Raw genomic sequence first — 15,987 nt, 5'->3', positions numbered from 1 at the left:
GATGTTTACAGTTGTAAGATTTTTCTTATTTCACCGTTAAGGCACATCAGAGATTTCGTAAAACATTTTTTGCATAGTTAATTTTACACTGTAAACTGAATATCTATAATCTACATAACAGTCACAGTCATTACTCAATAAAAATATATATATATATATATATATATATATATATATATATATATATAGATTTGATAAATTGCTCCAAAACATACAGTACATCTTGGTAAGGTGCATTAAGGTAATGCTTCACCTTTGATCAATAATTGATCATTACAGTACATGTGCAAAAAAAAAAGTCTGCTTAAGATAAAATTTGTTATATAACAAAGACCCAGACCAGGTCACTTGTGCATTTTTAAAATGTAAGTAACCGTCCCTATACACATACATACGCATGAGGTACTGACAGCTGAGTCTCTTAAGAAAATCATAAGCAAGGCCTACCAGCAGGGATGCTTCTACTGATCAATGATTCCTCTTTATCCTGTTAAATCAGTCCTGTATTTTTCTTAATGATGTTCAGTATCTTTTAACACTCCATGTTCTATTCATGTGATATTGAGACTAAAGATAAGAAGAGTATTTTTCTTAATGATGTTCAGTATCTTCTCTGTTAGTCAGGCAGTACTTGTGTTTGCATTAGGATATATTAAAAATGCAAAAACTTTAGTCACTCTCATGTTTTTACGAACCAGCATGATTTTGTCAATGAAACACAGAAGGCTTTTTTATGTAAGTGAATGAGGATAGGGTCTATGAAGCTCCCAAAATGACGAAAAGCCACCAGTAAGGCATCATAAAAGTAGTTCATAGGACTAATGCACTATATTCCAAATACACAGTATACGGTATGGTAGAACTGTGTAAGGCACAGGCAAAAATGTTATTTGTCAATGATAATGTCAGTGGTAGCTTGATTTCATTCAATTTTATTCAAGTTATACGTCACAAACCTGTTATATGGCTTCAAAAGAGTTGTGATACTATCCATGGAGCAGATGTGCTACTTTTATTACATAGCTTGATACCCCCAGTCCCCTTCTACTTTCATTAACTGCCAGCACTATATCTGTTTTGTCACCCAGCTATGAGTCTTGCCAGGCTGCCATTAATTTGTGCCTGTACCGGTCCATAATCTACCAGCTCTCCATCCACAGTTATGATCCCTTTGGGTGAGTATGGTTCAAGACACAGAGCCATAACTTTAACATAAACCACATAGGGGCAGTTTGTGTTAAGATGGCCGCCTTTTTCCATCGCCAAGAATAGGCGTAGAAGAGATCTGCGAGAAATACCCGCCTTTACATAAATCAGGTGGATTATGCCATCATCGAGTCTGGAAGAAGGTGCCACCAACATGTCTTCTGCAAGGTGAGACTGGTACATGGCCACAACTAGAACAAAATCCTCATCTTGAACCACTGTCCGGTGTCCTGGTACCGGCTGGTTGAGAGGGTTAAGTAGGAAGTCCGTAGGACCAAGTACAGACAAAGGTGATGAGATTGATTGCTTTGACTTGGGAGTATTGTTGGAGTTGCTGGAAATTTTAAGCGAATTTTGGAGCGTATGACCAAGTAAGTCATTTGAAGGACAGCAGGTGTCAGAGTTAGACTGGGGAAATATGTGGCTAAATGATGCAGTGGAATCCACCAGAGAAGGTTGAGGCATGGGGTTCTCTATGGGTAAGTAAGCCAGTTTCCCCCTATACACCCTTAATGAAGCCAGACGAACCAGGGTTCCCACTGTAAACCGGGCAGCTCCCACATGGCGATACTTCTCACTTTCAATGTCTACATCAGCCACAAAGCCCCAGGCCAAAGACAGGAAAGAGAACAAGCGTTGACTGGAGGCCAAGTAGACAGATGTGAGGTCCAGTCGTGACACCAGGCCTTTACATAAGATAAAGCCACAACTTATCAACAGCTCCTCACTGGACACAGCCTGTAACCTGGAAAACAGCCGCAAGGCACATTAGTCACCACAACCCTATGACAAAAGCTTTTATGGTGTAATGCATCTGGTTTTCCCAATGATTTATGCTATATTTGTTAAAAAATAAATAAATTATCTGCTGAATGTTACAAATTTCATGTTGTAAATTCAGTTCACTTTAAGCAGAAAAAATTCATATGAAGTTAGGATGCACACTCTATGATTTTTATGGTCCTTTGCATTTGTTTACTGTCAGACTTTTTAATATGTTCTTAATACCTCAGTGAGATTTTCGGATAAAAGACATGGCACACCGCACAACTGTGACAACATTTCTTGAAGCCTAAGATTTATCACAAAAACAACTAGATGAGTGAAATCTGCTTTGATGTTAGGTCTGAATGTTTAAAATAACTTAAAAATGTGAAGGTTAAAAAAAGTTGCTAAAATGTTTTAACAGTTATCATTGTACAAAAAACAAAAAGCTGTATACCCTTTGAGCTGATAATATATTTAGACATTGACTGACAGACAGACAGGTTTTGTTAATTAATTCAGTTAATTAATCAGCCATCAAAGAACACATCACATTAACTGATCAGCGACTGGCGAGTCTTGTGTAAACTTTTTTACAGCTTTCCTTCTTACAATCCCCAAATTGATCACAGACAGCAAAACTGTGGAAAAACTGTACACTGTAAATTTGACTAGTGGCTGAAAGTAGCTGAAAGTTTCAAGCCCAATTACCTGTTAATCAAACTCACTGTATGATTTAGAACTCCTTTATGTTGGTATTTAACCAAATGCTGATTTATATGTACACTCAGACGCATGTCATAATGCAGTTTTTTCCCCATGTATAAAAGTTAATAATTCATAATCTATTTCTGGCAATGAAAGATCTTTTTATTTAAACTGTGATTGAATTACGGAACAAAATGCTTGTGCCTGTCTCACCCCTTACCTGGCTGGATCCCTCCTATCTAAACACTGCCCTTTCTTTACGATTCCCCAGCACAAACAAGGACACAAGATCCCCTGTTTATTTTGGACACTTTATTCCCGTTTTGGACATTTTATGTTTCATTTCTGTTAAATAAAAGCTTCTCCAACTGTAACTGTAACTGCAAAAGGCAAATACTCCATTCATTTAATGAAAAGTTGATACCCAAATAAACTGTGCATCTGCAAGGCCTGTGCGAAAGCAGACCGAACGTACGCATCACTTTTGCAGCTCTATCAATGCAGCTCAAAATTTTGTGTTATACAGTTTTGTTACATTAAATATTGCTGTAATTACTTATATTAAATATTGGGGAATATAAATCACTTTCATATAAGTTATTTTCACATTTTATGAACATTTACACTTTTTTTATTTTAAATTATATAGTTTATTATTATCTATTTATTTCATAAACCATATACAGTTGCAATCAAAATTATTCAACCCCCCCAGAGACTGCAGTACTTTACAAATGTTTTTTGCTCTTTCTGAAGATCCAGGACTAAATTGCATCTACAACAGTTTTCTGGCATATTAAAAAGTGATAATGTCAATATATAATTTAATGTTTTTGAGTTATTGTCAGGGGTGTATGCAGGACTAGACGAGACGATATTCACAAATACAATATATTTAATATAATTCTCCAAGAGGAACAAGGCAGGAACACGAAGAGCTTTCACACACATCAAAACGTTAAGGACCGACAATACACTGAACTCAAAGACAGACTCTTAAAGACAAACTAATCAAGATACACAGGTGACATGGATGACTGATAATAAAACACAGGTGTTACAGATGACGGTGACGAGGGCTAAACCAAATGACAGATCAACGGGGGGAAGACAAATGGGAAAAACCAATGACAAGACAGACAGAACTGTGACATTATGCCCCCCTCCGGAAAGGCGCGTCCTCGCGCCGTGGAAAAAACGAAAAAACGAGAGGGGCGGAAAACCAGGAAACCAAAGTCAATGAGGGAGGGGGCTCCGGCGGAGGACGCAACCCCCGGAGGAGGACCAGAACAAAAGTCCAGGTAACACAGAAGACAGTCCATGGGGGCGACGACGGAGGGAGGAGCCAGGGAAGACACAGGAGGGACCTGAAGCAGGAGGAAATCCACAGGACCCAGACCACAGCCATGATGACGGCCCACGGTGGAGCCGACGGAGGGAGGAGCCATGGTGGAGGGAGGGCCGCCGACTCCATGGGGCCGACCGACAGAGGCGGAGCCCGAGGCGGAGACGGAGAGCCGATGATCCGGGGTGACGCCGAGGATCCGGAGGGCCAAGGTGGAACAGGCTCTGGCGCCCGAGGCGGAGGCGGAGTCCCGGAGATCCGCGGCGGAGCCAGAGCGACAGAGGATGGAGGCTGTGCCCGCAGGAAGGAGGAGTCCCAAGGAGCCGGTGGGACGGCGCGACGAGGCACAGCCGGAGGAGCAGAGTCCTGAGGAGCCGATGGGGTGACGACTGACCAGGGCGGAGCCGGAAAGACGATGGAGCCCGGTGGAGCTGGTGGATCGACGGGCGACGGTGTAGAGGAGGGCGTCGAGAGCCGTGGTGGAACCGCGGGGTCGAAGGGCCGAGGCGGAGTCCAGGACTCGGAGGCTGGAGGCGGAGCTGAGGGATCCTCCAGCCGAGACGCCGATGGAAGCTGGCAGTCCCGCGGCGAGCCCACTGCACAGGTGGTGGGCTGAGGGTGAGCTGAGGGGCTGTCAGGGGACAGCGGCGGCCAGACAAACATGGCATCAGATGACAGAGGGTGGGTGGGTGGGAATTCCGGGCAGACAGGACAGACGGATATTTCCATATCAAAGTCAATTAAGTTACCAGAGTTATCTTGGGCAAGATCCGAGAAGAAGTCTATTAAATCCCCAGAAATAGATCCAAGCTCACCCTCAGCGGTGGTGCAGTGGGCAGGGCTCTCTGTAGCCCTCTCTAGCTCCACGTCATACTCCACCGTCACGGATGTTGCAGTCGGCTCTCGCACCTGGTCCGATGGGTCCAGCTCTGGCTCTGTCGCTCTCGGCTCTGGCTCTCCATCGTCGGTGGGCTCGGGCTGCAACTCCGCTTGTCGGGGTGATGTTGGGCTGGGTTCTGGGTCAGGTGTGGGGCTGGTGTCATCCTCCGTGTTTGACGAAGATCTGCTGGACACCAGCACCCACACGATGAAATCAGCGATGCTCTCTCGAGGACCTTCCCCGGACAACTGCCTCTTGATGGTGTGGTTAAGTCCCTTACGGAAAAAGGTACAGAGGCAGTAGTCCGGGTAGTGCGTGTAAGGCACGAGGTGGATGAAGTCTCTGGTGTAGTCCTCGAGAGAGCGATCCCCCTGCTCCAGGAGAATGATGCTCACAGCAGGGTCCATGATAAAAACCAAAAAATAAACACTGAGAAAAACGAAAAATAAAGCAGGGGAAACACGCTGGGGAACTGTTTCGGTCGGTCCTTCTGTCAGGGGTGTATGCAGGACTAGACGAGACGATAGACGATATTCACAAATACAATATATTTAATATAATTCTCCAAGAGGAACAAGGCAGGAACACGAAGAGCTTTCACACACATCAAAACGTTAAGGACCGACAATACACTGAACTCAAAGACAGACTCTTAAAGACAAACTAATCAAGATACACAGGTGACATGGATGACTGATAATAAAACACAGGTGTTACAGATGACGGTGACGAGGGCTAAACCAAATGACAGATCAACGGGGGGAAGACAAATGGGAAAAACCAATGACAAGACAGACAGAACTGTGACAGTTATAGGATTTTTTAATAACACAGCTATGTCAAAATTATTCAACCCCTATTCAACATTGCTGTTTTAAGACAGTTATTTTTATGGTCAGGAACAAAATTGTCTTAAAAAATTGTCTTAAGCCTTTACAAACTTATTAAAAATGGAATTAGCTTGAGGTGTTACATATAGTATACTCTTGGCCCATTCATGTGCTGATAGGGAGTAGCAAATATGGTAAATTAACAAAGCTCACACAAAATCAATAGAGAAGAAATAGTTTGCTATATTAGAAAGTCTAAAACTACATGAAGATTTCTAAGACATTACAAGTCCCTAGAGACACAGCTGGCAGCCGTATTCCTTAGATTAATGTGTGTTGAACCAGAAAACCTTTGAGGCTGTTGAACAAAAAAGCACAATATCATAAAATGTTTGATCAGATCAACTGAGAAAAACTTGCAATGTACAGCCAAAGACTTGCAAGATGACCCAAACGAAAGGACGAAAAATATTTCAATGCTGTGTACAAGAGGAACACTAGACAAGTATGGTCTTCATGTTGAGGAATCTTGCTGAATACCACTCTTGACCAAGAAGAACAAAAAGGCTGCCTTGAACATGCCAAAATTCATTTGAATAGACCTGTGGAGTTCTGGAAGATTGTTTTATGGAGTGATGTGTCCAAACTGGAACTTTTTGGGCGTATGGATCAGCAGTATGTCTGGTGCAAAAATGACAAAGCTTATAAGCAGATGAACACCATCTCCATCATCAAACATGGAGGTGGGCCAGTCCTGTTATGGGGTTGTTTTACTGTAGCAGGAAGTGGAAAACATGACCATACAAAGGATATCATTGATTTATGAAAGTATAAGAACATTTTGGCAAACATTGTGATGCCTTTTGTGCAAAATCTAAAGCTAATAATCAATGGACTTTCCTGCAGGACAATCATCCTAAAGTATACGTTCAAATGTACTTAAGCTTGGTTTAGGAATCAGTCATAGAATGTTTTTAAGTGGCCTGTTCAGTTTCCAGATTTAATTCTCATTGAAAATACATGGTTGAATTTGAAGCAAGCAGTGGCAAAGTAAAAACCAAAGATTATCAGTGATCTGAAAGCTTTTTCAGGCGAGGAATGGCCCAAGATTGCGGCAGAAAGGTGACAGAAGCATCTAAGCACTTCCAGGCAGTGTTTATTGGTGGTTTTAAAGAATAAAAGATTCTACACCAAATTTCCTTTCAGGGGTTGAATAATTTTGAACATGAATGTTTAGAGCCAATTCGATTTTTTGTCATTATTCATCAACTTACGTTCTCAGAATTACTCAAATGTGTATTAATAAACTTTCTTTAATAGTTTACTCATGCCTTTGTTGAATTGTTTTCACAAAATGTTGTTCTCTGCAGCAAAATGTCTTGCAGGTCAAGGGGGTTGAATAATTTTGATTGCAACTGTACATGGTAACAATGAGCATGGTTTTACTGAGACTTTGATCTTATTAATAGATGAACTTTTTAATTGTTGTAATTAATTTTAATTCAAGTAAAATGTAATTTATTTAGAGCTTGATGAAATATAAATAGCCTAGGCCTGTTTGTGTCTTACATAAACTAGGTGTTAACTCTTTACCAATATTACTGGCATTCTTCTTTCTGTGTACAACAAATGCAATATTAAATCTAAGTATATAAAATAATTAAGTTAACTGTATTTGCAGTACATTTAATTAAATCTATTAATTGTTTCTGTCCTTTTTTACTTACTAATTTATTTACTCCATTTTAAGGCCCCAGCCCCTGCAAAATCGTTCACGTGAATTTGTGGGCTGGATAGGCTGGATTGGTCCAGGTCAAATTTTAACTGCGGTAAAGCCAGCCGCGGTTCAGAAAAACACGGTCAAGCCAGCCGCGATTGACTTTAAAAGTGCGCGCATATTACAGTCATTACGGTAGTTTCAGAAACAGCCCAGAGAGAACGCGCTTGCAGAGCGCTTTTCATTTAGACGCCCAGGACTGAGAAATAATACTACAAAATACTCGTGAATGTTTACTTACTTGTTTATTTGCATTTCTGCTTTAAGATCCGTGTTATTTATTGGTGTCTTTGATGGTTCTTTTCTGATATGGGACAGTATTAGACTTTAGAGGGGTATATTGACCCCATTTCTAATAAGTAGAAAAAAACAATGATCAGTTCTTATTCAGGACGTCCCATACTATATGCACGCCTCATATGAAACCATTTTACTGTACCATTTTTGAGATATGGGTCATTATTACACGTTAGAGGGGTTTATTGACCCCATTTCTAATAAGTAGAAAAAAACAATGATCAGTTCTTATTCAGGACGTCCCATAATATATGCATACCTTATATGAAACCATTTTACTGTAGCATTTTTGAGATATGGGTCATTATTACACTTTAGAGGGGTTTATTGACCCCATTTCTAATAAGTAGAAAAAAACAATGATCAGTTCTTATTCAGGACGTCCCATAATATATGCATACCTCATATGAAACCATTTTACTGTAGCATTTTTGAGATATGGGTCATTATTACACTTTAGAGGGGTTTATTGACCCCATTTCTAATAAGTAGAAAAAAACAATGATCAGTTCTTATTCAGGACGTCCCATATTACATGCACACCTCATATGAAACCATTTTACTGTAGCATTTTTGAGATATGGGTCATTATTACACTTTAGAGGGGTATAAAAAACCCATTTATAATAAGTAGAAAAAAACAATGATCAGTTCTTATTCAGGACGTCCCATACTATATGCACACCTCATATGAAACCATTTTACTGTAGCACTTTTGAGATATGGGACATTATTACACTTTAGAGGGGTTTATTGACCCCATTTCTAATAAGTAGAAAAAAACAATGATCAGTTCTTATTCAGGACGTCCCATACTATATGCACACCTCATATGAAACCATTTTACTGTACCATTTTTGAGATATGGGTCATTATTACACTTTAGAGGGGTTTATTGACCCCATTTCTAATAAGTAGAAAAAAACAATGATCAGTTCTTATTCAGGACGTCCCATACTATATGCACACCTCATATGAAACCATTTTACTGTAGCACTTTTGAGATATGGGACATTATTACACTTTAGAGGGGTTTATTGACCCCATTTCTAATAAGTAGAAAAAAACAATGATCAGTTCTTATTCAGGACGTCCCATACTATATGCACACCTCATATGAAACCATTTTACTGTACCATTTTTGAGATATGGGTCATTATTACACTTTAGAGGGGTTTATTGACCCCATTTCTAATAAGTAGAAAAAAACAATGATCAGTTCTTATTCAGGACGTCCCATACTATATGCACACCTCATATGAAACCATTTTACTGTAGCATTTTTGAGATATGGGTCATTATTACACTTTAGAGGGGTATAAAAAACCCATTTCTAATAAGTAGAAAAAAACAATGATCAGTTCTTATTCAGGACGTCCCATAATATATGCACACCTCATATGAAACCATTTTACTGTACCATTTTTGAGATATGGGTCATTATTACACTTTAGAGGGTATAAAAAACCCATTTCTAATAAGTAGAAAAAAACAATGATCAGTTCTTATTCAGGACGTCCCATACTATATGCACACCTCATATGAAACCATTTTACTGTAGCATTTTTGAGATATGGGTCATTATTACACTTTAGAGGGGTATATTGACCCCATTTCTAATAAGTAGAAAAAAACAATGATCAGTTCTTATTCAGGACGTCCCATACTATATGCACACCTCATATGGAACCATTTTACTGTAGCATTTTTGAGATATGGGTCATTATTACACTTTAGAGGGGTATAAAAAACCCATTTATAATAAGTAGAAAAAAACAATGATCAGTTCTTATTCAGGACGTCCCATAATATATGCACACCTCATATGAAACCATTTTACTGTACCATTTTTGAGATATGGGTCATTATTACACTTTAGAGGGGTTTATTGACCCCATTTCTAATAAGTAGAAAAAAACAATGATCAGTTCTTATTCAGGACGTCCCATATTACATGCACACCTCATATGAAACCATTTTACTGTAGCATTTTTGAGATATGGGTCATTATTACACTTTAGAGGGGTATAAAAAACCCATTTCTAATAAGTAGAAAAAAACAATGATCAGTTCTTATTCAGGACGTCCCATACTATATGCACACCTCATATGAAACCATTTTACTGTAGCATTTTTGAGATATGGGACATTATTACACTTTAGAGGGGTTTATTGACCCCATTTCTAATAAGTAGAAAAAAACAATGATCAGTTCTTATTCAGGACGTCCCATACCATATGCACACCTCATATGAAACCATTTTACTGTAGCATTTTTGAGATATGGGTCATTATTACACTTTAGAGGGGTATTGTAACGTATCTGGTCTTCCCTGTCATCATGAACTCTTGCACCACACTTCATGGACTACAATCCCCATAAGCCACTGCACTAATCACTGCACACATCTGTTCCTCATTTCCCACTGATCTGATTGCTGCAAACACCTGTTTCACATTTACTGACTGCATTTAAGCCACTCTCACACACAGCCACCTTGCGAAGTCTAATTGTTCCCATGGTCATTATTCTAAGCGTGTTTCTCTGGATTGGATTGCCTGTGTATGACTCTGGACTGTGTACCCCGTTTTTGATTCCTGCTGCCTGCCATTTGCGACCACTGCTTGATTATTGAACTGTTTCCCGGATTACCTACGTTGTTCCTGTTTCCTGGCGTTTACTCCTGCTTGTTGACTATTCTAATAAAGCCTTGCAAATGGATCCGCACGTCTCTGACTCCTCCTTGTGACAGAAGACTTCGCCACACCCGGATCCAGCGGCTTTATTCAACCACCAGCATCACAACATGGACCCAGTCGACCAACTTCTGCTCCTCCGACAGGAAGATCTTCCCATTGAGGATTATGTACTACAGTTTCGTAGGTTATCACTTCAAGTACCTTTGTATGATGAAGTATGGCTGAGGGACTTATTCCGCTTTGGACTCAATGAACCCATTAAATCGCTGTTGCCTGGAGGGGAATTTAAGTGTTCGGTGGAGGACTTTATGAATTATGCGTTGGTGTTATGCGGCTCTCCGCTTACTGTGAGAGTTCTAGAAGAGCCACAGCACAAGAGGTCTGCTAGCCCAGAACCACAGCAGCTACACTTTACCACGGGGTGGCAAAGGCTAATTTCTAGCGTGGAGGACCCACCGCTGCTGTCGGTTCGAGCAGCTGGTCTCCCAACCAGCCCTCCAGTGACTGCGCCGCCAGAGCGCCCTCCAGTGACTGCGCCGCCAGAGCGCCCTCCAGTGACTGCGCCGCTAGAGCGCCCTCCAGTGACTGCGCCGCCAGAGCGTCCTCCAGTGACTGCGCCGCCAGAGCGTCCTCCAGTGACTGCGCCGCCAGAGCGCCCTCCAGTGACCGCTCGCTCAGAGCCTGCTCTTCCAGAGTCTCCGCTGGAGACGCCCAGCCCTCCTGAATCTCCGCTGGGGTCGTCCAGTTCTCCAGAGCCCGCTCCTCAAGAGCGTCGTCCAGAGCCCGCTTCACAAGAGCGTCGTCCAGAGCCCGCTTCACAAGAGCTCCGCTCCACTCCGCTGGTTCCGCCCAGTCTTCCAGAGACTCCGCTGGTTCCGCCAAGCCTTCCAGAGACTCCGCTGGTTCCGCCCAGCCTTCCAGAGACTCCGCTGGTTCCGCCCAGCCTTCCAGAGACTCCGCTGGTTCAGCCCAGCCTTCCAGAGACTCCGCTGGTTCAGCCCAGCCTTCCAGAGACTCCGCTGGTTCAGCCCTGCCTTCCAGAGACTCCGCTGGTTCCGCCCAGCCTTCCAGAGACTCCGCTGGTTCAGCCCTGCATTCCAGAGCCTCCGCTGGTTCCGCCCAGCTTTCCAGAGACTCCGCTGGTTACATCCAGTCGTCCTGAGATTCCTGTCTGCCCGGTTCTGGTCACGGAGCTCAAGCATGGACTGTTCCCACCCACCCTCCCTGCTGCTCCAGTCCTGCCACCTCTGTCTCCTGACAGTCCCTCTACTCACCCCCATCCCACCTTCGTGGCAGAGGACTTGCCGTGGGACTGCCAGTCGCCATCGGTGTCCAGACTGAAGGACCCCTCACCATCACCTCCAGTCTCAGAGTCCTGGACTCCACCTCGGTCCTCCGACCCTGCGGCTCCACCCCGGCTCTGTGCTCCCTCGTCTCCGTTGTCGGCCGTCGGCCCAACAGCTCCTCCGGGCTCCATCGTCTCTCCGGCTCCGCCCCGGTCAGTCGTCACCCCACCTTCGCCTCTGGACTCTACTCCTCCGGCTGCGCCTCGTCACTCCGTCCTGCCGGCTCTGTGGACCTCCTCCCTCCCGTGGGCACAGCCTCGATCCTCTGTCACTCCGGCTCCGCTGCGTACCTCCGGACCTCCATCTCCGCCGGGGTCGCCAGAGCCTTGGGTTCCGCCTTGGCCCTCCGGATCCTCTGTGTCGCCCAGGACCATCGACTCTCCGGTTCCGCCTCGGGCTCCACCGGCTCTACCTCCGTCGGTCGGCCCCATGCAGGAGCCAACCCTTCCTCCTCCATGGCTTCTCCCTCCGTCGGCTCCGCCTCATTTCGTGGTTCCAGTACCACTACATGGACCTGGCCCTCCATCCCTCCCCCTGTTCCGCCTCCGCTCCACCACCCTCAAGATGGTTAAGGTGGTTAGAGCGTCTGGAAGCCGCTCCTTGCGGAGGGGCTATGTAACGTATCTGGTCTTCCCTGTCATCATGAACTCTTGCACCACACTTCATGGACTACAATCCCCATAAGCCACTGCACTAATCACTGCACACATCTGTTCCTCATTTCCCACTGATCTGATTGCTGCAAACACCTGTTTCACATTTACTGACTGCATTTAAGCCACTCTCACACACAGCCACCTTGCGAAGTCTAATTGTTCCCATGGTCATTATTCTAAGCGTGTTTCTCTGGATTGGATTGCCTGTGTATGACTCTGGACTGTGTACCCCGTTTTTGATTCCTGCTGCCTGCCATTTGCGACCACTGCTTGATTATTGAACTGTTTCCCGGATTACCTACGTTGTTCCTGTTTCCTGGCGTTTACTCCTGCTTGTTGACTATTCTAATAAAGCCTTGCAAATGGATCCGCACGTCTCTGACTCCTCCTTGTGACAGGTATAAAAAACCCATTTCTAATAAGTAGAAAAAAACAATGATCAGTTCTTATTCAGGACGTCCCATAATATATGCACACCTCATATGAAACCATTTTACTGTACCATTTTTGAGATATGGGCCATTATTACACTTTAGAGGGTATAAAAAACCCATTTCTAATAAGTAGAAAAAAACAATGATCAGTTCTTATTCAGGACGTCCCATACTATATGCACACCTCATATGAAACCATTTTACTGTAGCATTTTTGAGATATGGGTCATTATTACACTTTAGAGGGGTATATTGACCCCATTTCTAATAAGTAGAAAAAAACAATGATCAGTTCTTATTCAGGACGTCCCATACTATATGCACACCTCATATGGAACCATTTTACTGTAGCATTTTTGAGATATGGGTCATTATTACACTTTAGAGGGGTATAAAAAACCCATTTATAATAAGTAGAAAAAAACAATGATCAGTTCTTATTCAGGACGTCCCATAATATATGCACACCTCATATGAAACCATTTTACTGTACCATTTTTGAGATATGGGTCATTATTACACTTTAGAGGGTATAAAAAACCCATTTCTAATAAGTAGAAAAAAACAATGATCAGTTCTTATTCAGGACGTCCCATACTATATGCACACCTCATATGAAACCATTTTACTGTAGCATTTTTGAGATATGGGTCATTATTACACTTTAGAGGGGTATATTGACCCCATTTCTAATAAGTAGAAAAAAACAATGATCAGTTCTTATTCAGGACGTCCCATACTATATGCACACCTCATATGGAACCATTTTACTGTAGCATTTTTGAGATATGGGTCATTATTACACTTTAGAGGGGTATAAAAAACCCATTTATAATAAGTAGAAAAAAACAATGATCAGTTCTTATTCAGGACGTCCCATACTATATGCACACCTCATATGAAACCATTTTACTGTAGCATTTTTGAGATATGGGACATTATTACACTTTAGAGGGGTATAAAAAACCCATTTCTAATAAGTAGAAAAAAACAATGATCAGTTCTTATTCAGTAAGTCCCATATTATATGCACACCTCATATGAAACCATTTTACTGTAGCATTTTTGAGATATGGGTCATTATTACACTTTAGAGGGGAGTATTGACCCCATTTCTAATAAGTAGAAAAAAACAATGATCAGTTCTTATTCAGGACGTCCCATATTATATGCACACCTCATATGAAACCATTTTACTGTAGCATTTTTGAGATATGGGTCATTATTACACTTTAGAGGGGAGTATTGACCCCATTTCTAATAAGTAGAAAAAAACAATGATCAGTTCTCATTCAGGACGTCCCATATTATATGCACACCTCATATGAAACCATTTTACTGTAGCATTTTTGAGATATGAATCATTATAACAATTTAGAGGGGTATAAAAAACCCATTTCTAATAAGTAGAAAAAAACAATGATCAGTTCTTATTCAGGACGTCCCATATTATATGCACACCTCATATGAAACCATTTTACTGTAGCATTTTTGAGATATGAATCATTATAACAATTTAGAGGGGTATAAAAACCCATTTATAATAAGTAGAAAAAAACAATGATCAGTTCTTATTCAGGACGTCCCATATTATATGCACACCTCATATGAAACCATTTTACTGTAGCATTTTTGAGATATGGGTCATTATTACACTTTAGAGGGGTGTATTGACCCCATTTCTAATAAGTAGAAAAAAACAATGATCAGTTCTTATTCAGGACGTCCCATATTACATGCACACCTCATATGAAACCATTTTACTGTAGCATTTTTGAGATATGGGTCATTATTACACTTTAGAGGGGTATAAAAAACCCATTTCTAATAAGTAGAAAAAAACAATGATCAGTTCTTATTCAGGACGTCCCATACTATATGCACACCTCATATGAAACCATTTTACTGTAGCATTTTTGAGATATGGGACATTATTACACTTTAGAGGGGTTTATTGACCCCATTTCTAATAAGTAGAAAAAAACAATGATCAGTTCTTATTCAGGACGTCCCATACTATATGCACACCTCATATGAAACCATTTTACTGTACCATTTTTGAGATATGGGTCATTATTACACTTTAGAGGGGTTTATTGACCCCATTTCTAATAAGTAGAAAAAAACAATGATCAGTTCTTATTCAGGACGTCCCATACTATATGCACACCTCATATGGAACCATTTTACTGTAGCATTTTTGAGATATGAATCATTATAACAATTTAGAGGGGTATAAAAAACCCATTTATAATAAGTAGAAAAAAACAATGATCAGTTCTTATTCAGGACGTCCCATATTATATGCACACCTCATATGAAACCATTTTACTGTAGCATTTTTGAGATATGGGTCATTATTACACTTTAGAGGGGTATAAAAAACCCATTTCTAATAAATAAAAAAAACAATGATCAGTTCTCATTCAGGACGTCCCATATTATATGCACACCTCATATGAAACCATTTTACTGTAGCATTTTTGAGATATGGGTCATTATTACACTTTAGAGGGGAGTATTGACCCCATTTCTAATAAGTAGAAAAAAACAATGATCAGTTCTTATTCAGGACGTCCCATATTATATGCACACCTCATATGAAACCATTTTACTGTAGCATTTTTGAGATATGGGTCATTATTACACTTTAGAGGGGTGTATTGACCCCATTTCTAATAAGTAGAAAAAAACAATGATCAGTTCTTATTCAGGACGTCCCATATTACATGCACACCTCATATGAAACCATTTTACTGTAGCATTTTTGAGATATGGGTCATTATTACACTTTAGAGGGGTATAAAAAACCCATTTCTAATAAGTAGAAAAAAACAATGATCAGTTCTTATTCAGGACGTCCCATACTATATGCACACCTCATATGAAACCATTTTACTGTAGCATTTTTGAGATATGGGACATTATTACACTTTAGAGGGGTTTATTGACCCCATTTCTAATAAGTAGAAAAAAACAATGATCAGTTCTTATTCAGGACGTCCCATACTATATGCACACCTCATATGAAACCATTTTACTG

General features: G+C 41.2%; 1 protein-coding gene across 1 annotated transcript in view; it reads right to left on the bottom strand.

Annotated features, from left to right (window-relative positions):
* Positions 1-1,080: 1,080 nt before the first annotated feature.
* LOC141347676 (sphingosine kinase 1-like) overlaps positions 1,081-15,987 on the bottom strand; it is a 43,155-nt gene continuing 28,248 nt past the window's right edge. The window contains exon 5 of the mRNA XM_073852655.1: positions 1,081-1,951. Within this exon, the coding sequence (XP_073708756.1) occupies positions 1,081-1,951 (871 nt within the window). The remainder of the gene's footprint in view (positions 1,952-15,987) is intronic.

This window comes from Garra rufa, chromosome 12 (genome assembly GCF_049309525.1).
Source record: "Garra rufa chromosome 12, GarRuf1.0, whole genome shotgun sequence".
In the NCBI taxonomy this organism is placed as follows: Eukaryota; Metazoa; Chordata; class Actinopteri; order Cypriniformes; family Cyprinidae; genus Garra; species Garra rufa.
The sequence above is the reverse complement of the archived record's forward strand: the minus strand, read 5'-3'. Positions and strand labels throughout refer to the sequence as shown.